Below are 14,706 nucleotides of genomic sequence, written 5' to 3' on the forward strand. Positions count from 1 at the left end.
TTTTCTCTACTCTCAGACCTCCCACTTTTCAAAAACGTTCCTCCCGAAGAACTTTTTATTTTCTTATAGACCCACTGCTTTACTTTATCGTCCCATCTCGCTTCATTATCCATTAATAAGACCTTTCGTCACATCATTCCAGGTATAATTTGATTCTTAAATCACACACACATAACCCTCTTATTTATAAAAAGTTTTACATTTCAGTGTCATTTTTAATGTGTGAACGAATTTTTGTCGTCGCTACGTGTAATCAAAGCACATGGAAATTACAACGAAGAGCTGTTTCTTGTATCAATAACTTGTTATTTCTTTCCCTTTGCATAATACTGGTATAGTAAAGCCAAGACAGATTTGCCGTTGGAAATTTACGTTGTTGGGAAAACCCACAGAAGAGAGAGAGAGAGAGAGAGAGAGAGAGAGAGAGAGAGAGAGAGAGAGAGAGAGAGAGAGAGAGAAGGTTGTACTTGAAGTATTTCTAGTATTTTATAAATCTGGAATAATACCGATACAGGTATTTCCACGTATAATTTATGGCAACCAAAAATATTTGTTTTCTGAAGGATACTAGCTGTGCAAGAGAAGCAGTCATCTTGTCTGGGAGAAGGGTAAGGAAAGACCTTGGGGAGGGGGTTAAGAGAAGAGGCGTGTCTCTCCTGATGCAGGATTCAAAGGCTGACCTCAAAAAATTATGGGTCAAGCTGTCTGGTCACTTTACTGCTGTACGTCACTTGTCACAACAGTGACAGCGTTCGGAATGGTTTTATCCTTGCCAGGGAGTGCTGGAAATATGGAATATCAACACGCAAAACCCCTCTGGTATTTTTGGCATCCCCACTCTCGATGCCCCGATGAAAGTAAGAGGCGTTTGGAAGCCCCGCCGCTGATTGGCTGACCACGGGAAGTCGACGGCACGGGATTGGCTGCGGGCCCCAACGAAACTGAAAGCGGGAGGCTCATGACCAGCTCTCCCACTTGCAAACCCCCCCTACGTATATAAGCAGAGCCTTTATACCAAAACATCTTACTGTTAGTTTGCTAGATGTGTTAGTTACTTGTCTTGGAGGGAAGATAGTCAGGTGAGTCAGTGGATGGGTTAATGCGGAGGAACCGTTCGGCGAGTATTTTCCAACAAAAAAAAAAAAATTGGTTAAGGGAAACCAGCGGCGCCCCAGGGGACTTATACACGAGTGCCGCTCCCGTTTGCACAGGTGGTGACGGGGGGCCAGCCTCGTAACAAGTGAAACTGTCACAACGAGGTGGCAGTGTTCTCTCGGATGCTACGAGGTGGTCCTGACAGTGCAAGTGAAGACTCGGTGCAGGTTGGACGTTCCTCTATAAGCATCATCGTCAGCATCCTGCTTGCCTGCTGCCTCCCCCCTTAAAAAAATCTCATCTTCCCTCAGCTGCGCGGGTTCCACTAACCTACTCCCGCGAGGCATAACTGGTGCGACTTGGTGGACGTTTTTGTTTACTGTACCTCTTCTTTAAGTGACGTGCTGACACATGCGAGCTCTGAGAGTGGTTGATAACGAACAGAAAACAAAACACAACTGGTAACGTAGGAAACAATCGACGGGGTCAATGAATTGTGTTGTCCATGTGCTGTCTTTTGATACAAAAAGCTCACAGATTTAAACGGAGACTCAGATCTTCATTCACAATATTCTAACTGAGTAGGTTGTAAGCCATCAAAAAAATCAAAACTACAAAATTCTACATCAGAATTGCTCACAAATCATTTATACAGTTTTATACAGTTCATGTATACATAGAAATAACAAAGATATATGCACACTATAAAAATCAATATATATATATATATATATATATATATATATATATATATATATATATATATATATATATATATATAATATATATAACATGTAGGAGGAGAAAATGACTGGTTCTGGATAGTGTGTACTGACAAATTTATATAAATTTGCATAAATATCGTTTTCGTTTTAGACATGCACCTGCTTTTGATCGAGCGTCAAACACCATAACTATCAAGTGTGTAATTGACTAGCCATCATATTCCAGAATACTCTCACTCTCCCTTTCTAACTCACACACACACACAACACACACACACAAAAAGAATCTTTCTTCGAGATGAATAAAAGAGTTTTATTAAGTGGAACATTTGTAAAATTGTGAAAAAAAAGTAATAGGTAAAAATGAGTTGATTTGAAGCAATGCAAACATTTTCAAAATCAATACAAGCATATATTTCAAAAATCATCTTTCCATGACTAATTATGAATTACTTTTGATCATCAGTGTCCGAAAAAGAAAATCTTTCGAAAAATGTTTTCTCATATAATGCAACGTAGACTGTATAAATATTAATACTATTATTAAGGAAGAAGAATGTCCAGTTAACTCCACAAAAAGAATATGATTCATTACAGAAATAATTTTCCAATTATCCACTTCGTAATCTTAATCATTAGTAGCTGAGAGTGAAGGATATTTATCACATAGGAAAACTGTGCTTCAGCCATTCATGCTGCGTGACGATTGTATGTGCCAGCATTTATATTTACATGTTTTATGACTGTGTGATAAACAAACATACACGTACGAGTATACGTACATACACACAAGCACACATGCATACATACGTATTCCCTCACGTGTTGATCAAGGAAAGGATGCAGTAACTTTAATGCCATTACCAGGCGATAACATTTTTTTTTTTTTCAAAATTCATGCTAGGTATATAGAAATTATCAATATTCATATTACTGTACATCCTACATACACTTTTTCTCTACTCTCAGACCTCCCACGTTCCAAAAAAATAAAATTAATAACACGACATTAAATGCGTAATTTCCAAAACCATTGTTCACTTCACGTACTAAATAATTCCTACGAGAACAGACGCAGGTTTGGAGCACCTTTCTCCTTACTTCGCATTTACCATCTCTGGGGCGTGGGTTGGGGGAACGGGGCAATTAGGGCCACATTTAATTATGGTGGATCCTCAAGAAGCCTTGGGGGCTGTCAGCAGTTACACAAAGATAGGCACATAAAGAACGATGTCATAATATCCGTAGGTGTACTTCCTGAAGATGGAATAGGCACGACTGCTTCCTAAATCACCTTGCCTTCAAAGACAGGCTTTTACTTACTTCGAATAATAAAGAAAAACATTTTTTTTAATTAAAATAATATTGTTCTATTAAAAATCACTCTCCACTCTTAGCATTTTGCCACAAAACACAAACATATTCTAGCCAGTTTACAAAAAGAAGGCAGGTTAGCTTCAAGAACTTCTGCATCGTTTGCAAGATTATTTATCTGATAGAGGAAGTCCTTGCAATTGTCAACAAACTGTCGTCTTCAGCTTGCAAGGCAACAGAGAATTTCTAGGAATCACATCATGTGTCTTGTAACAATGTACCCCACCAACTCCTTTACTTAACAACGATTCTCTCTCTCTCTCTCTCTCTCTCTCTCTCTCTCTCTCTCTCTCTCTCTCTCTCTCTCTCTCTCTCACATACACACACAAGAACAAAAAGCCCCTTCCTACTGAAATTTCGAAACTATATCTTTTGTTTTGATTACATTCCATAGGGCAGTATTAACTGCAATCTAGAGTCAAAACAATCAGCAGTATTAATTTCCCTCTAAAGTCAAAACCAATTAGAAAAAAATTTAACGTATGCGTTTTCATACATGTGCATGCATTAATATACACATTCTCATTCCTCGCTGCTAAATTAGAAGTGAATCAGAATTCCAAACCGCGTCTTGTTTTGGACTGTCATGTTGTTGGGATCTGCAGACTTCCAAATTTGTGAAACTACCATCATCATGCCTCTTTGACATCAAGAAGTTACTCTGCTTCGAATATACAAACGAGAGTGCTTCGAATACATGAACAGACTTTCTAGTATAGCGTTCGGAAATCTAAACGACAAAGAAAGCACTTGGCAATGGTCATTAAAATCTGAAGAATTTCTGCAACCGTCGTACGTTGAAATATATTTTATTTCCATTTATCCCATTTCTCTCTCTCTCTCTCTCTCTCTCTCTCTCTCTCTCTCTCTCTCTCTCTCTCTCTCTCTCTCTCTTTTGCTTTTTCCATCAAAGATTGCAAAACTCGCATGTATGTACGTGCGTGCAATCAAAAATATGATCTCGGGTCATCTGTTTTTTTTTTTTTTTTATTAACTTTTTTTTAACGGTCAAGTGTGACGTCTGGCTCAGGCAAAAGAAACAAAGTCCAAAGAGTGAAAGTGTTCGGTCGTCTAGACTGGTAAATCATTGTGAGCTCAGGGTGTCGTTCAGTGCCTCCTCAAACAAAACGATGCACCGCGCTGCTCCCACCTTCTTCTTCTTCTTCTTCTTCTTCTTCTTTTTCTTCTTCTTCTTCTTTTGCCTTGAACTTAGCGAAGAAAAACATTCTTTCGAAAATTCAATCAAGTTTATTACACGCTGCTTCGCAGGCTAATATGACGCTTATCTTTAATATTGGTTTCGCGTCTTGCTCTCATTAAACAGAAACTAATGTTGACGTTGGTCCATGTAACCTTTTACAAGTTCGAATCGAAAACACTCTTGCCGAATCCGGTAAAACAAATCCTTCGGCTGTGCGCAGAGCTTGTTGGCATATACCTGCACGATGATTAACATTTATGACTCCTGTAATCTCGGCCAAGAGGAGGTCGGTCTACGAGGCCGCCTGATTGCAAAATCGAAGGCTTTTAATGATAACTTTGAGCTTATTTTTTTATATTTTTTTTCCCAGACTATCTCGTCTGCGACTTTAGGTCATGCGCGGTTATATCACTTCCCCGGCATGTTTCCTTTTCCTTGTCGTCTTCTTGGAAGCGTGTGGGCGCGCATGCGCGTTGTCTGGCATTCATTTGTTTGTATAACGGTGATCCTTGAACATCTTTGTATGGAGGCTTTTGAAGAATGCTAGGTTACTATTTCATAATATCTTTTGTCTGCCTAAATATAATGGCAAATTGATACGTAGGTTTTCATCAAGGGTTAGGAGCAATGTTTAATACAGCTGCCATATTATGCTCATTAAATAAAATGCTACCCGTATAGAATAATTACATTGGTATTTTTTTTCTTTTCCAGGCTCCTCAAGACAGTATGAGGTTACTTACGTTACTCCTAGTCATTAAGGTAAGTGTTTTTTTTATTATATTTTGCTGATTGGTGAGTGTGACCAGTTTACAATTTAATAACAACCTCTGCTATTTGTCCGGTGACTCCAAATATATGTGCTAGCAAATTGGGGACCCTAAATATAAGTGCATTAATCGTCCAACAACAGTCAAAATCAAGTTAGTTTTGCTTTAAAAAAAAACTCCAGATTCATCTTTGAGCTGAGCTAAATATCGCCAGGTATACATACAATAAACATGGAGTGACGATCAACACAAACCTTTCGACCACGTGAAAATAATTACTGACACACAGAAACAAAAGAATACTGACTCATCAGACACCTTGAAGCTTTTGTTTACTCTACAAATATTTGAGTGGTACCGAATGATTCGTCTGTTACATGACACCTTCACTCGGCAAAGTAGTGCGTGTAGAATAATTACATGTCGAAAATGAGAGTAGATATGAACACTTGATCTTTTGCTATGAATTAATTTCCAAGACGAGTTTCAAGTACGTAAGTTTGATATTTACTGCTGAAATCTGTGTGTGTGTGTGTGCGCGCGCGCGTGTGTGTTTGTGTGTGCGCGCGCGCAATCGCGTCTACGAACTGAGAAAAGTGAAAAGACAGTTAATAAGAGGTAAATGATCTACCAATGATATAAATATAAAGATACGACAATCCTTTGTTTTTGATCTAATGATTTTTCTTAATATTTTTTCACCTAATGGTCAGAATAATGTCACACTTTCAAGATCGAGATATAGGATTAATATTACAAAAATTAACGTAATCTGGTGGAAAGACAAGCCAGTACAAACCCCGAAATAACCATTAACAACTCTATTTGATGAACAGAGTCTCACGTATGAACAATTAGAACAATCGAGAAGGAAACCCAAGATATAGGAGGAATTTTCAGATATCAATGTATCAAACACGCTGTCAACATTAAATCCAGGAGCCATTTTGGAATTATACCACCTTACAGCGACACTTTTGAAAACCACTGTCTTATGTTTGAGTCTCTCTCTCTCTCTCTCTCTCTCTCTCTCTCTCTCTCTCTCTCTCTCTCTCTCTCTCTCTCTCTCTGCACCTGGCATTAGGAGCAATGACTTTTCCTTTCTGAACTGGTTTATTTTATATGAAAGTGGCTCCATGATTCCTCATAACTATTAGATCAATCGAAGTAACCCTATGTTTTGAAGTTTAAAATTCACCTAGTTATACAGAGTGAAGGTCGGGCTAATTATGCAGAATTAATATCAGAAAAAACTGAATTCTCAGGTTCATCTGACTCGACCATTAAAACAATAGGTTAAACACGATACGTTGAATTTCTGCTCCATTACTGATAAAAGTTTGTGGTACACATCTTCAAATCTTTACAGGGTAATAAATGGCAAAGTTTATGGTGCCAGTATACATAAAGCAATCAAACAATCATATAAGAAAATTGCTTAAGATAATTGCTTACTATAAAGTAATATTATACACACTTTTATTGAAGTTAGAATTATAATAAAAATAATTCTACTGTAAGATTTGCCATTTTAAATTACTCTTAATGTTAATGATACAAAAATGGATGGAAATTACTTATTGAAACTATAACTATACCGGTAGGGCAAAGTCTATTATCAGTAGCGTATTACGTCAGTGTTCATGGTCAAATCTATATTTAAACACGGAACGTTTGTATATTTCTTTTGTACAAGGAAAAGTTTCGGAATATTTGTATCAAATAATCATTCAGATAATGCGAAGGCGGTTTCACTGTCTTGGATTTGTTCATTCACTCGAGCTTGATCATACCCAAACTGGGCTAACAGAAGTTCATGATAAACTTCTTGATTTTTCGTTCACTGAGCTGCCTTAGTTTACCAGAATGAAAGTACTCCTAGTTTACTGCTTTTCGCCCCTCCACCAAAAAAAAAAAACGAAAAAATGGTAAAATGGTGACTTGGTCAGTAAAACTAAACTCTCTAATCAGCACGATTTAACTAACTGCAGAAAAGACAAAACATGAAGGACGAGTGACTGACTGTCAATAAGAACTGCCAATAACAAACTGGAGAAAACAACTTTCCAAGGAACTTGCGCGCACAAGCAAGCTTGCTTTTTCTACCTTGGCAGTCATGCAACTATACAATCGATAATTTCCAGTGACGTGGTCACGTGATATGTAGCATCGACAGGGGAACCATCTAAATACAACCGACCGAGTCGTGATTTTGGAATAATAGACCTGGTTCCAGATCGCTGAACAAACCAGGTCTTACTTGCTTCCACGCGAAAGGTTCCCAGTCTGACTCACGCCTCCACACAAAGACTGCTCACTTCCTTTTTCCTAATTCTTTCGCAGCTTGCTATTTTTGTCTTCCTTGTTTTGCCTTCTCCATCATCCATCACGCTCCCCAGCTGGTTCTCGTTTCTCCTCATCTTATGCAATGTTTTCTCACTACCTCTTTGGCTAGTGGGTCAGTCTTTTCGAAGTTTGCATGAATGAAACGTCCTAAAATTTGAGGTGTCTATTGCTTTCAACAATGAAACTAAACAATTTCATCTGGTTCTTGGTTCTCCTCATCTTATGCAAGGTTTTCTAACTACCTCTTTGGCTAGTGGGTCAGTCTTTTCGAAGTTGGAATGGACGAAACGTCCTAAAATTTCAGGTGCCTATTGCTTTCAACAACGGAACTAAACAATTTCATTACGGTACATATGAATTCGAGAGCCTTTGAAGGAATAAATCACGTTTACTTACATGATCAGTCTCTGCAAGGATCCAAGCGGATCCTCAAAAGAAGGCATTATCGGGGTGTACGTTAGGCCACGGGAGAACCCACAGGCAGGTGAGGGATGGGCATATCTAGGTAGCCCAAGTGAAAGTCTCTCTCTCTCTCTCTCTCTCTCTCTCTCTCTCTCTCTCTCTCTCTCTCTCTGGTGAGTCGGCATCAAGACCTTACCCTGATGTCCGCTCACAGACAGACACACTCTCACACACACACACACATAGACAAAACACGTACAAACGCACACAGAACTTGCCGCCCGTGTGCACTCAAACTCACACATACATGCACATCAACGCACACAGAATCATGTCTATGTGCGTTAAAGATTTTTACACAGGTTACGGACTTGTCTACCGACACATCGAAGCAGGTCCTCAAGCTCAGATGAGTTGTGAAGGATGATTAAAGCATTAAATACATTCACTTCGTTTCCAACCTTGATGGAAGGGAGAGGATGGGAAAGGGAGAGTGGTGGTTGTGGAGAGAGAGAGGGGGGGGGGAGTTACTTAGGACTCTTAAAGACTGCGGCGCCTACACCTATTCGTATATTTGTTTGGAAAGTAGCCCCAACACGCAGGTTTATTCAATTTCTATTCCTAGTGCTCCTTGGATGATGAACAACGTTGAATTTATATGCAAACCTCGTACGTGTTATCGTTTCGAGAGAAGCATCGACGATTTATCTCTTCTTCTTCTTCTTCTTTAAGCATTCGTAAATGCAGGAACACCTTTGGGTGAGGGACTTTACAATCTTACAAGACGATAGTAATCTATCACCACTGACGTTTTATGAAGATTGGTGTTGATTTGTTATTTTCTTAACGGGTGGGATGGATTCGGTTAAGAACGTTAGTTCAAAGGCACTTCCATTATTCCTATCTCGCATAATACCTGACGATGATCATTTAAGCTTACATACTAAATCAAAAATGTCGAAACCATGACTTTCTTCTGGCATCCCATCAATCTTGGAATGCAGTGGAGCACTCCTGGACTGCGTGAAATGCGCAGCTGTTCTCATCAACGGAATAATAAGGGCATTCTTTGAATGATTACGTCACTGGGCATTCTTGGGATGAGTGTGTTACCGACTGACAGTGGGCCATGTGGAAAAAAATGTGAAACCAGTAGAGTTGTATGAAAATAAGTACATTCATAACAGAAGGTTCGACTGGTGGTCTAAAAGAGCTTTTTATTCCCTAAATATGAAATAGGAATGTAGGAAATCTCTGGGTCTTCAAAATATGGCTTGTGTAAATGGGCTGTGACATCAATGTTTGTTATAAATTTATATTGTAAGTTATTTTATTTTTATTTAGTAAACTGGCTTTAATTTGAACTGTCTAAAAGTTACATGGCTCTTGCTGCATTAGATTAAACCAGGATCCTACTTTTAAATAACATCGGAATCGTAATAAAAAAAAACATAAAAAATTAGAAAATGTCAATCATGTAAGCATATTGGAGGTAATTAAAAATTTACCCATTCGACCATTTTGGGTAAAATCTGTTTACATATTCAGAAGATGAAATAAATATGTAAAGAAGAACATGTACACAGGACACATTTCTATACTTTATTATTATTATTATTATTATTATTATTATTATTATTATTATTATTATTATTATTATTATTATTATTATCGCTGCAAAATGAGCAAAATCCACTGTTCGTTTCTGGAAAAGAAAGAATAATATGAGAAGAAAATATTAATCATCCATGGCTTTTCCCTGAAGGCTCATCCTTTCGAAAGGTGCTGCAAGAGCTATTATCTCTACTGCTGTAAATGCGATTACCGTTGCTTTTGTTGCTTTGCAGCCGACAGGCAGGAAGAGGGGTCAAATGTCGTTTCTGGTCAAGGGCTGATGTAATCGATCTTAATGCAGGAAGCGTTCATTAACGGTAATTCAAATTACTCGTGACTTTCCCTCTGGTTATCAATGCGCTGAAGAGTTAGGCACTTGAACACAGACATAAAACAATTATAGGAATTATGCTTACTCGTATCTAAACTTCTTATAGCTTAAGTACAAGAGGCCTTTCTACTAGAACCTACAACTTATGATGAATGACATAGCTGTATTACGGTAAAAAAAACCTGTTAGGAATTTCCTCTGGAATAGAGGTTCCTTCCTTTAAAAAAACGCAACATATACACTGCATCCACTTTCCTCCCAGAAGTCCATTCATATCATAATCATCTATACATATGGAGGTCAAGAATCCAGTACCAGTATTCCTTTCTACGACTGGAATAGGCAACACGATGGAAAAACTGCGAGGGAACTCAAAACCAGTCGGTATTTCCGTTTAACGGTAATTTTTAAATAATGTAAGAGTGAAGGAATTTTTAAGCTTCTACGGAGTTCATGATGTCTTTAATTTCATTTGGAAGTACCAAATTCCGATGCGTTCCTGCTCAGAGAAAGACATTAAGGGAGGACCACCAGGCACACATGTTGCGGGACTTACTCTTTCGCACTTTCACCATCGCCGTCACAGCTGTTTCTGGTGGCCACGCGGGCCATATAGTGGTCAGTCCCACGTATTAGGGCCACCAGAAAGGACACTACACCAACACCGTCGCCATTACGTACTCCTCCTGCAGCTATTACTTTATCAGTAATATTTCGTTTGCTGATAGAACCCTCCCCACCCCCACCCCCCCACCCCCAGAGTTTTAGTAGTATTTCTTTTGCAGAAAAAAAACAGTTTTAGTAATATTTCTTTTTGCAGTCAGTGTTTTGGATATACCCCAAATTCAGAGTTTTAGTAGTATTTCTTTTGCAGAAATACACCAAATTCAGTGTTTTAGTAGTATTTATTTTGCAGAAATACCCCAAATTCAGAGTTTTAGTAGTATTTCTTTTGCAGAAATGCCCCAACATCAAAGTTTTTATAATATTTCGTTTGCAGATATACCCCAAAAATCAGAGTTTTTGTAATATTTCGTTAGCAGAAATACCCAAAAATCAGAGTTTTAGTGATATTTATTTTGCAGAAATACCCCAAAATCAGAGCTTTAGAAATATTTCTTTTGCAGATATACCCAAAAATCAAAGTTTTAGTAATATTTCGTTTGCAGATATACCCCAAAAATCAAAGTTACGAGCTGATTATTGAAAGCAATGGAACGAAACTAAAGCAATCACTGCTACCACAATTCATTAATGTCTTTTACCATGAATATATCTATGATTTCTACTGTAATAATTATAGGCTTTAGTCTTGTAGTTCTTCATCAGTCCTGTACTCAAGATCTTGCCTGTAATATAATGTCTACAGTTAAAATAAGGACCTTCCATCGATAATAGTATATGTATCAAAATCGCTTGTACTCTGTAACAGTTAGTGTTAATCGTTTCTGTTACTTCAGTCATGCAGTTCGTCACTGCTATAGGAACAATAGCTTTCCATCATTTCCCAAAATCATTTCTAATCCTACGAGAGAGAGAGAGAGAGAGAGAGAGAGAGAGAGAGAGAGAGAGAGAGAGAGAGAGAGAGAGAGAGAGAGAGAGAGAATTTCCAGAATTTATCTTGACGATTCTAAAATCCTTCAGCAAAAAGGTGAAAGCAAATGATGATTTTCCTTGATAAAATTCATAAAAACATAAGAAAGCACAATAATACCAAGTTATTACAAGCTCTTAACCGCAGCTTCCCTTCGAGAGAGACGGCTATAAAATATCCTGAACCGATGCTCGAATGTGAAAGCAAAATCAACGTCCAAATTGAATACCTTTACTTAATGTATTTCAAGAAAGCTTCGTCGTTAATAATACTTTACGACTTCTGCAAGAATTACTGCTCTCCCCCCCCACCCCCACCCACCCCTTTCTTTTTGCGAGGACGACTTCTGTCCACTATGCACATTTATAAATAGTTTCAAGCATAGTCATAACTGCCATGGATATGATTCTCAAAACTGCATATTCGATAAACTCTGGTAATAATGCCGATTTATATTATACGTATGGAATTCGCAAGTGTAAAACTTTACAAATAAAAATACCGGAGATATTTACGTTATTACAGGATATGTGTGGTTTTCCTTCCCATTCAGGCTTGTGTGACCTGATGCAAAAAATGCTTCTACACCATGGGAAAGCAGCCGTGATAAACAAAGGAAATGCGCTGTGAGCAATCAACGATTGCAACACACGTATCACTTCACTAAACAATCCTAACCAATATTCCATTACACTGTCACACCTTACAGGGTAAACACGCAATTATCTCGGGTTCCAAAATGATATTATAATTATCAGGTATAATTAGCACTCAAGAGTTCAATGGCAGTAGTCTGATCTATCGAATTCAGAATGGGTGAGAATATCTCAAAACTTCTTTTTCTAATGACTGAACTGGAAAAATAAAACTTTAGCAGTTAACGGTAAAAAATATACCTCATAGCTTTGGTGGAAGATTTACATCATTTCCCCACCATGCAACACTGAAATATTCCTGGAAAAACAATATTTATATGTACACTGTGTGATAATGCTTAGAGAGAGAGAGAGAGAGAGAGAGAGAGAGAGAGAGAGAGAGAGAGAGAGAGAGCAAATGTGTGTTATTCGCGCATTAGCACAACAAAAACTTTTACAACCGAATATCACTTTTCCACGCTCTGGCAAGTGTACGGGAAAACAATCTTTAAATAAATACATTTCGAAATTCGGGTCAGAAACAAAATACAGAAATAACACGTTGAAAACAGCTCGATGTGTCTAAAAGATAATCAAAACTCAACCTAGAGCAAAGAGAGAGGGAAGGGGGGGAAACAGAGAGGGAAAGAAACCTGAAAAAGAAATGAGTCATGTGACTGGTTGCAGTTGCTGTAGTACAATTAAAAAGCCCGTTGCCTTGGGCTTTCCGGGAGTAATTACCTGATCCCCATTTCAATTCGCCAACATCCAGAGGCAATACGAGATGTGAACGCGACCTCTTTTTAAGTGTTAGTTGCAAAAGAGGAGTATTCATTTGTCTGAGACGTTACTTTTATGTACTTGCTATTTCATTCTCTTTTATTTTCTTCATGCCTCATACGTGGGCATTCTGCTCCTCTGTGGGAGCTTACTCTGGGAGTCGATGGTCTTGTGACACTGTTGCGTATGAGGCTCTGTTCATTCTGAACAATAACAGTAAGAATTATAATTTTCATTCAGTCTCATGTTCTGAACACTTCTTTGTTATATAAAAAGTAGAATTTCCTCTGCGTTACTGAAAAAAGATAATAATCCTAGAACGGATAAACAAAAACGATAAACAAAAATAAATTATACAATGACCTCTGCGTTACTGAAAAAATCCTAGAACGGACAAACAAAAACGATAAACAAAAATAAATTATACAATGATAATGTAAAACAGACTCATTTCCAGTGACATGTTTCCCACAGGATTCCTAACAAGAGTAAGGCGAAGTCTTATAGTTCCTTTCTTCCTCCGCATAATTTCGGCAAGTATCAAAATTACATTATGGCGCAACGTTTTTTTTTTTTTTCCGTAACCCCCATCTTTATAACAACTTTTTTTCCTATTTTCTGTCTTGTTTGAAACACGTATACTATTAGGTAACACGCATGCCTTGGGGCCCTCTACTTCCATCCCTGTCAGTTTCACGGCTGGTTTTGTGTTGTATATTATGTTTCTGACATTCTGTGAAGTTACTTGCGCGCCTATCATATCATCTTTGTTTTTCCTTTCGTGGTTTTCATTTACTATTGCATTCTCACGAATTTTGTAGGTAAATATGTGACTGACATATCTGCAGAATGAACACACACACATATGTATGTATATATATATATATATATATATATATATATATATATATATATATATATATATATATATATATATATACTGGCATCAACCAGTATATATACTGGCATCAACCAGTAAAACTTAGAGTTACATGGGGAAAAGTGAATCTGGGCACTGTAAATGCACTTTTGGATGTCAGTTATTCATGAGGAAAAGTGAATTACCTGCCTAGATACATACTGTACATGCACACACACACACACACACACACACATATATACTGTATATATATATATATATATATATATATATATATATATATATATATATATATATATATACATACATATATATATTATTATATATATATATATATATATATATATATATATATATATATATATATATATATATATATATATATACATACACACTATGCCTTTCACTAGTATAAACTTCCACGTGCGTCCGTTTAAAAATCTTAGCGCAATAACAATTCTACAATAAATGTCAAATATTCGCCTTTTGGTGAATTAAAGCATTCAATGTTATCAAAACTATTGACAATAAAGACGCCCTTCCCTATTCTGAAACATGAAAACAATATTATCATTCCGACAGTCCAACAGCCAGACAACTGTGAAGCCATCGCGTCTCAGGGCTATACAACAGCAGGCCCACGGCGACTGACCTGGAAGGTAATAAGATTGACCTGTACCTGACAGGCACTTCCGGTCCCTGTCATTGGCCGTTCAAACCAGCCCAAGTGAAAGGTTTTGACCATCTCCCCTAAACGCGGCGGCACCATCATACGCTCGAACGCATCAGATTCCTTTGGCAATACCATCTTGGGAAAGATAATTCCGCTCAATAATTAAGAGAAATTTCGAAGCTACGCGAGAGTCGTTTAGTTATTGGGCAGCAAATACCTTGGCGTGATTGACGGCGATGCTAGAAGCTGATTGACAGCACTTTTTTTTTTTCTCTTTGGAGATAAT

At 37.7% G+C, this 14,706-nt stretch overlaps 1 protein-coding gene across 3 annotated transcripts in view; it reads left to right on the forward strand.

Annotated features, from left to right (window-relative positions):
- The first annotated feature begins 625 nt into the window (after nucleotides 1–625).
- The window catches only part of LOC136826734 (uncharacterized), a 91,027-nt gene continuing 76,946 nt past the window's right edge, over nucleotides 626–14,706 (forward strand). The window contains exons 1-2 of one of the 3 annotated variants that reach the window (XM_067084138.1): nucleotides 626–1,079; nucleotides 5,110–5,157. In XM_067084138.1, coding sequence (XP_066940239.1) covers nucleotides 5,125–5,157 — 33 coding nt within the window. In that variant the 5' untranslated portion in view covers nucleotides 626–1,079; nucleotides 5,110–5,124. The other 2 variants (XM_067084140.1, XM_067084139.1) reach the window with 2 other exon arrangements.

The sequence above is a fragment of the Macrobrachium rosenbergii genome, chromosome 41 (assembly GCF_040412425.1).
Source record: "Macrobrachium rosenbergii isolate ZJJX-2024 chromosome 41, ASM4041242v1, whole genome shotgun sequence".
NCBI classification, from domain to species: Eukaryota; Metazoa; Arthropoda; class Malacostraca; order Decapoda; family Palaemonidae; genus Macrobrachium; species Macrobrachium rosenbergii.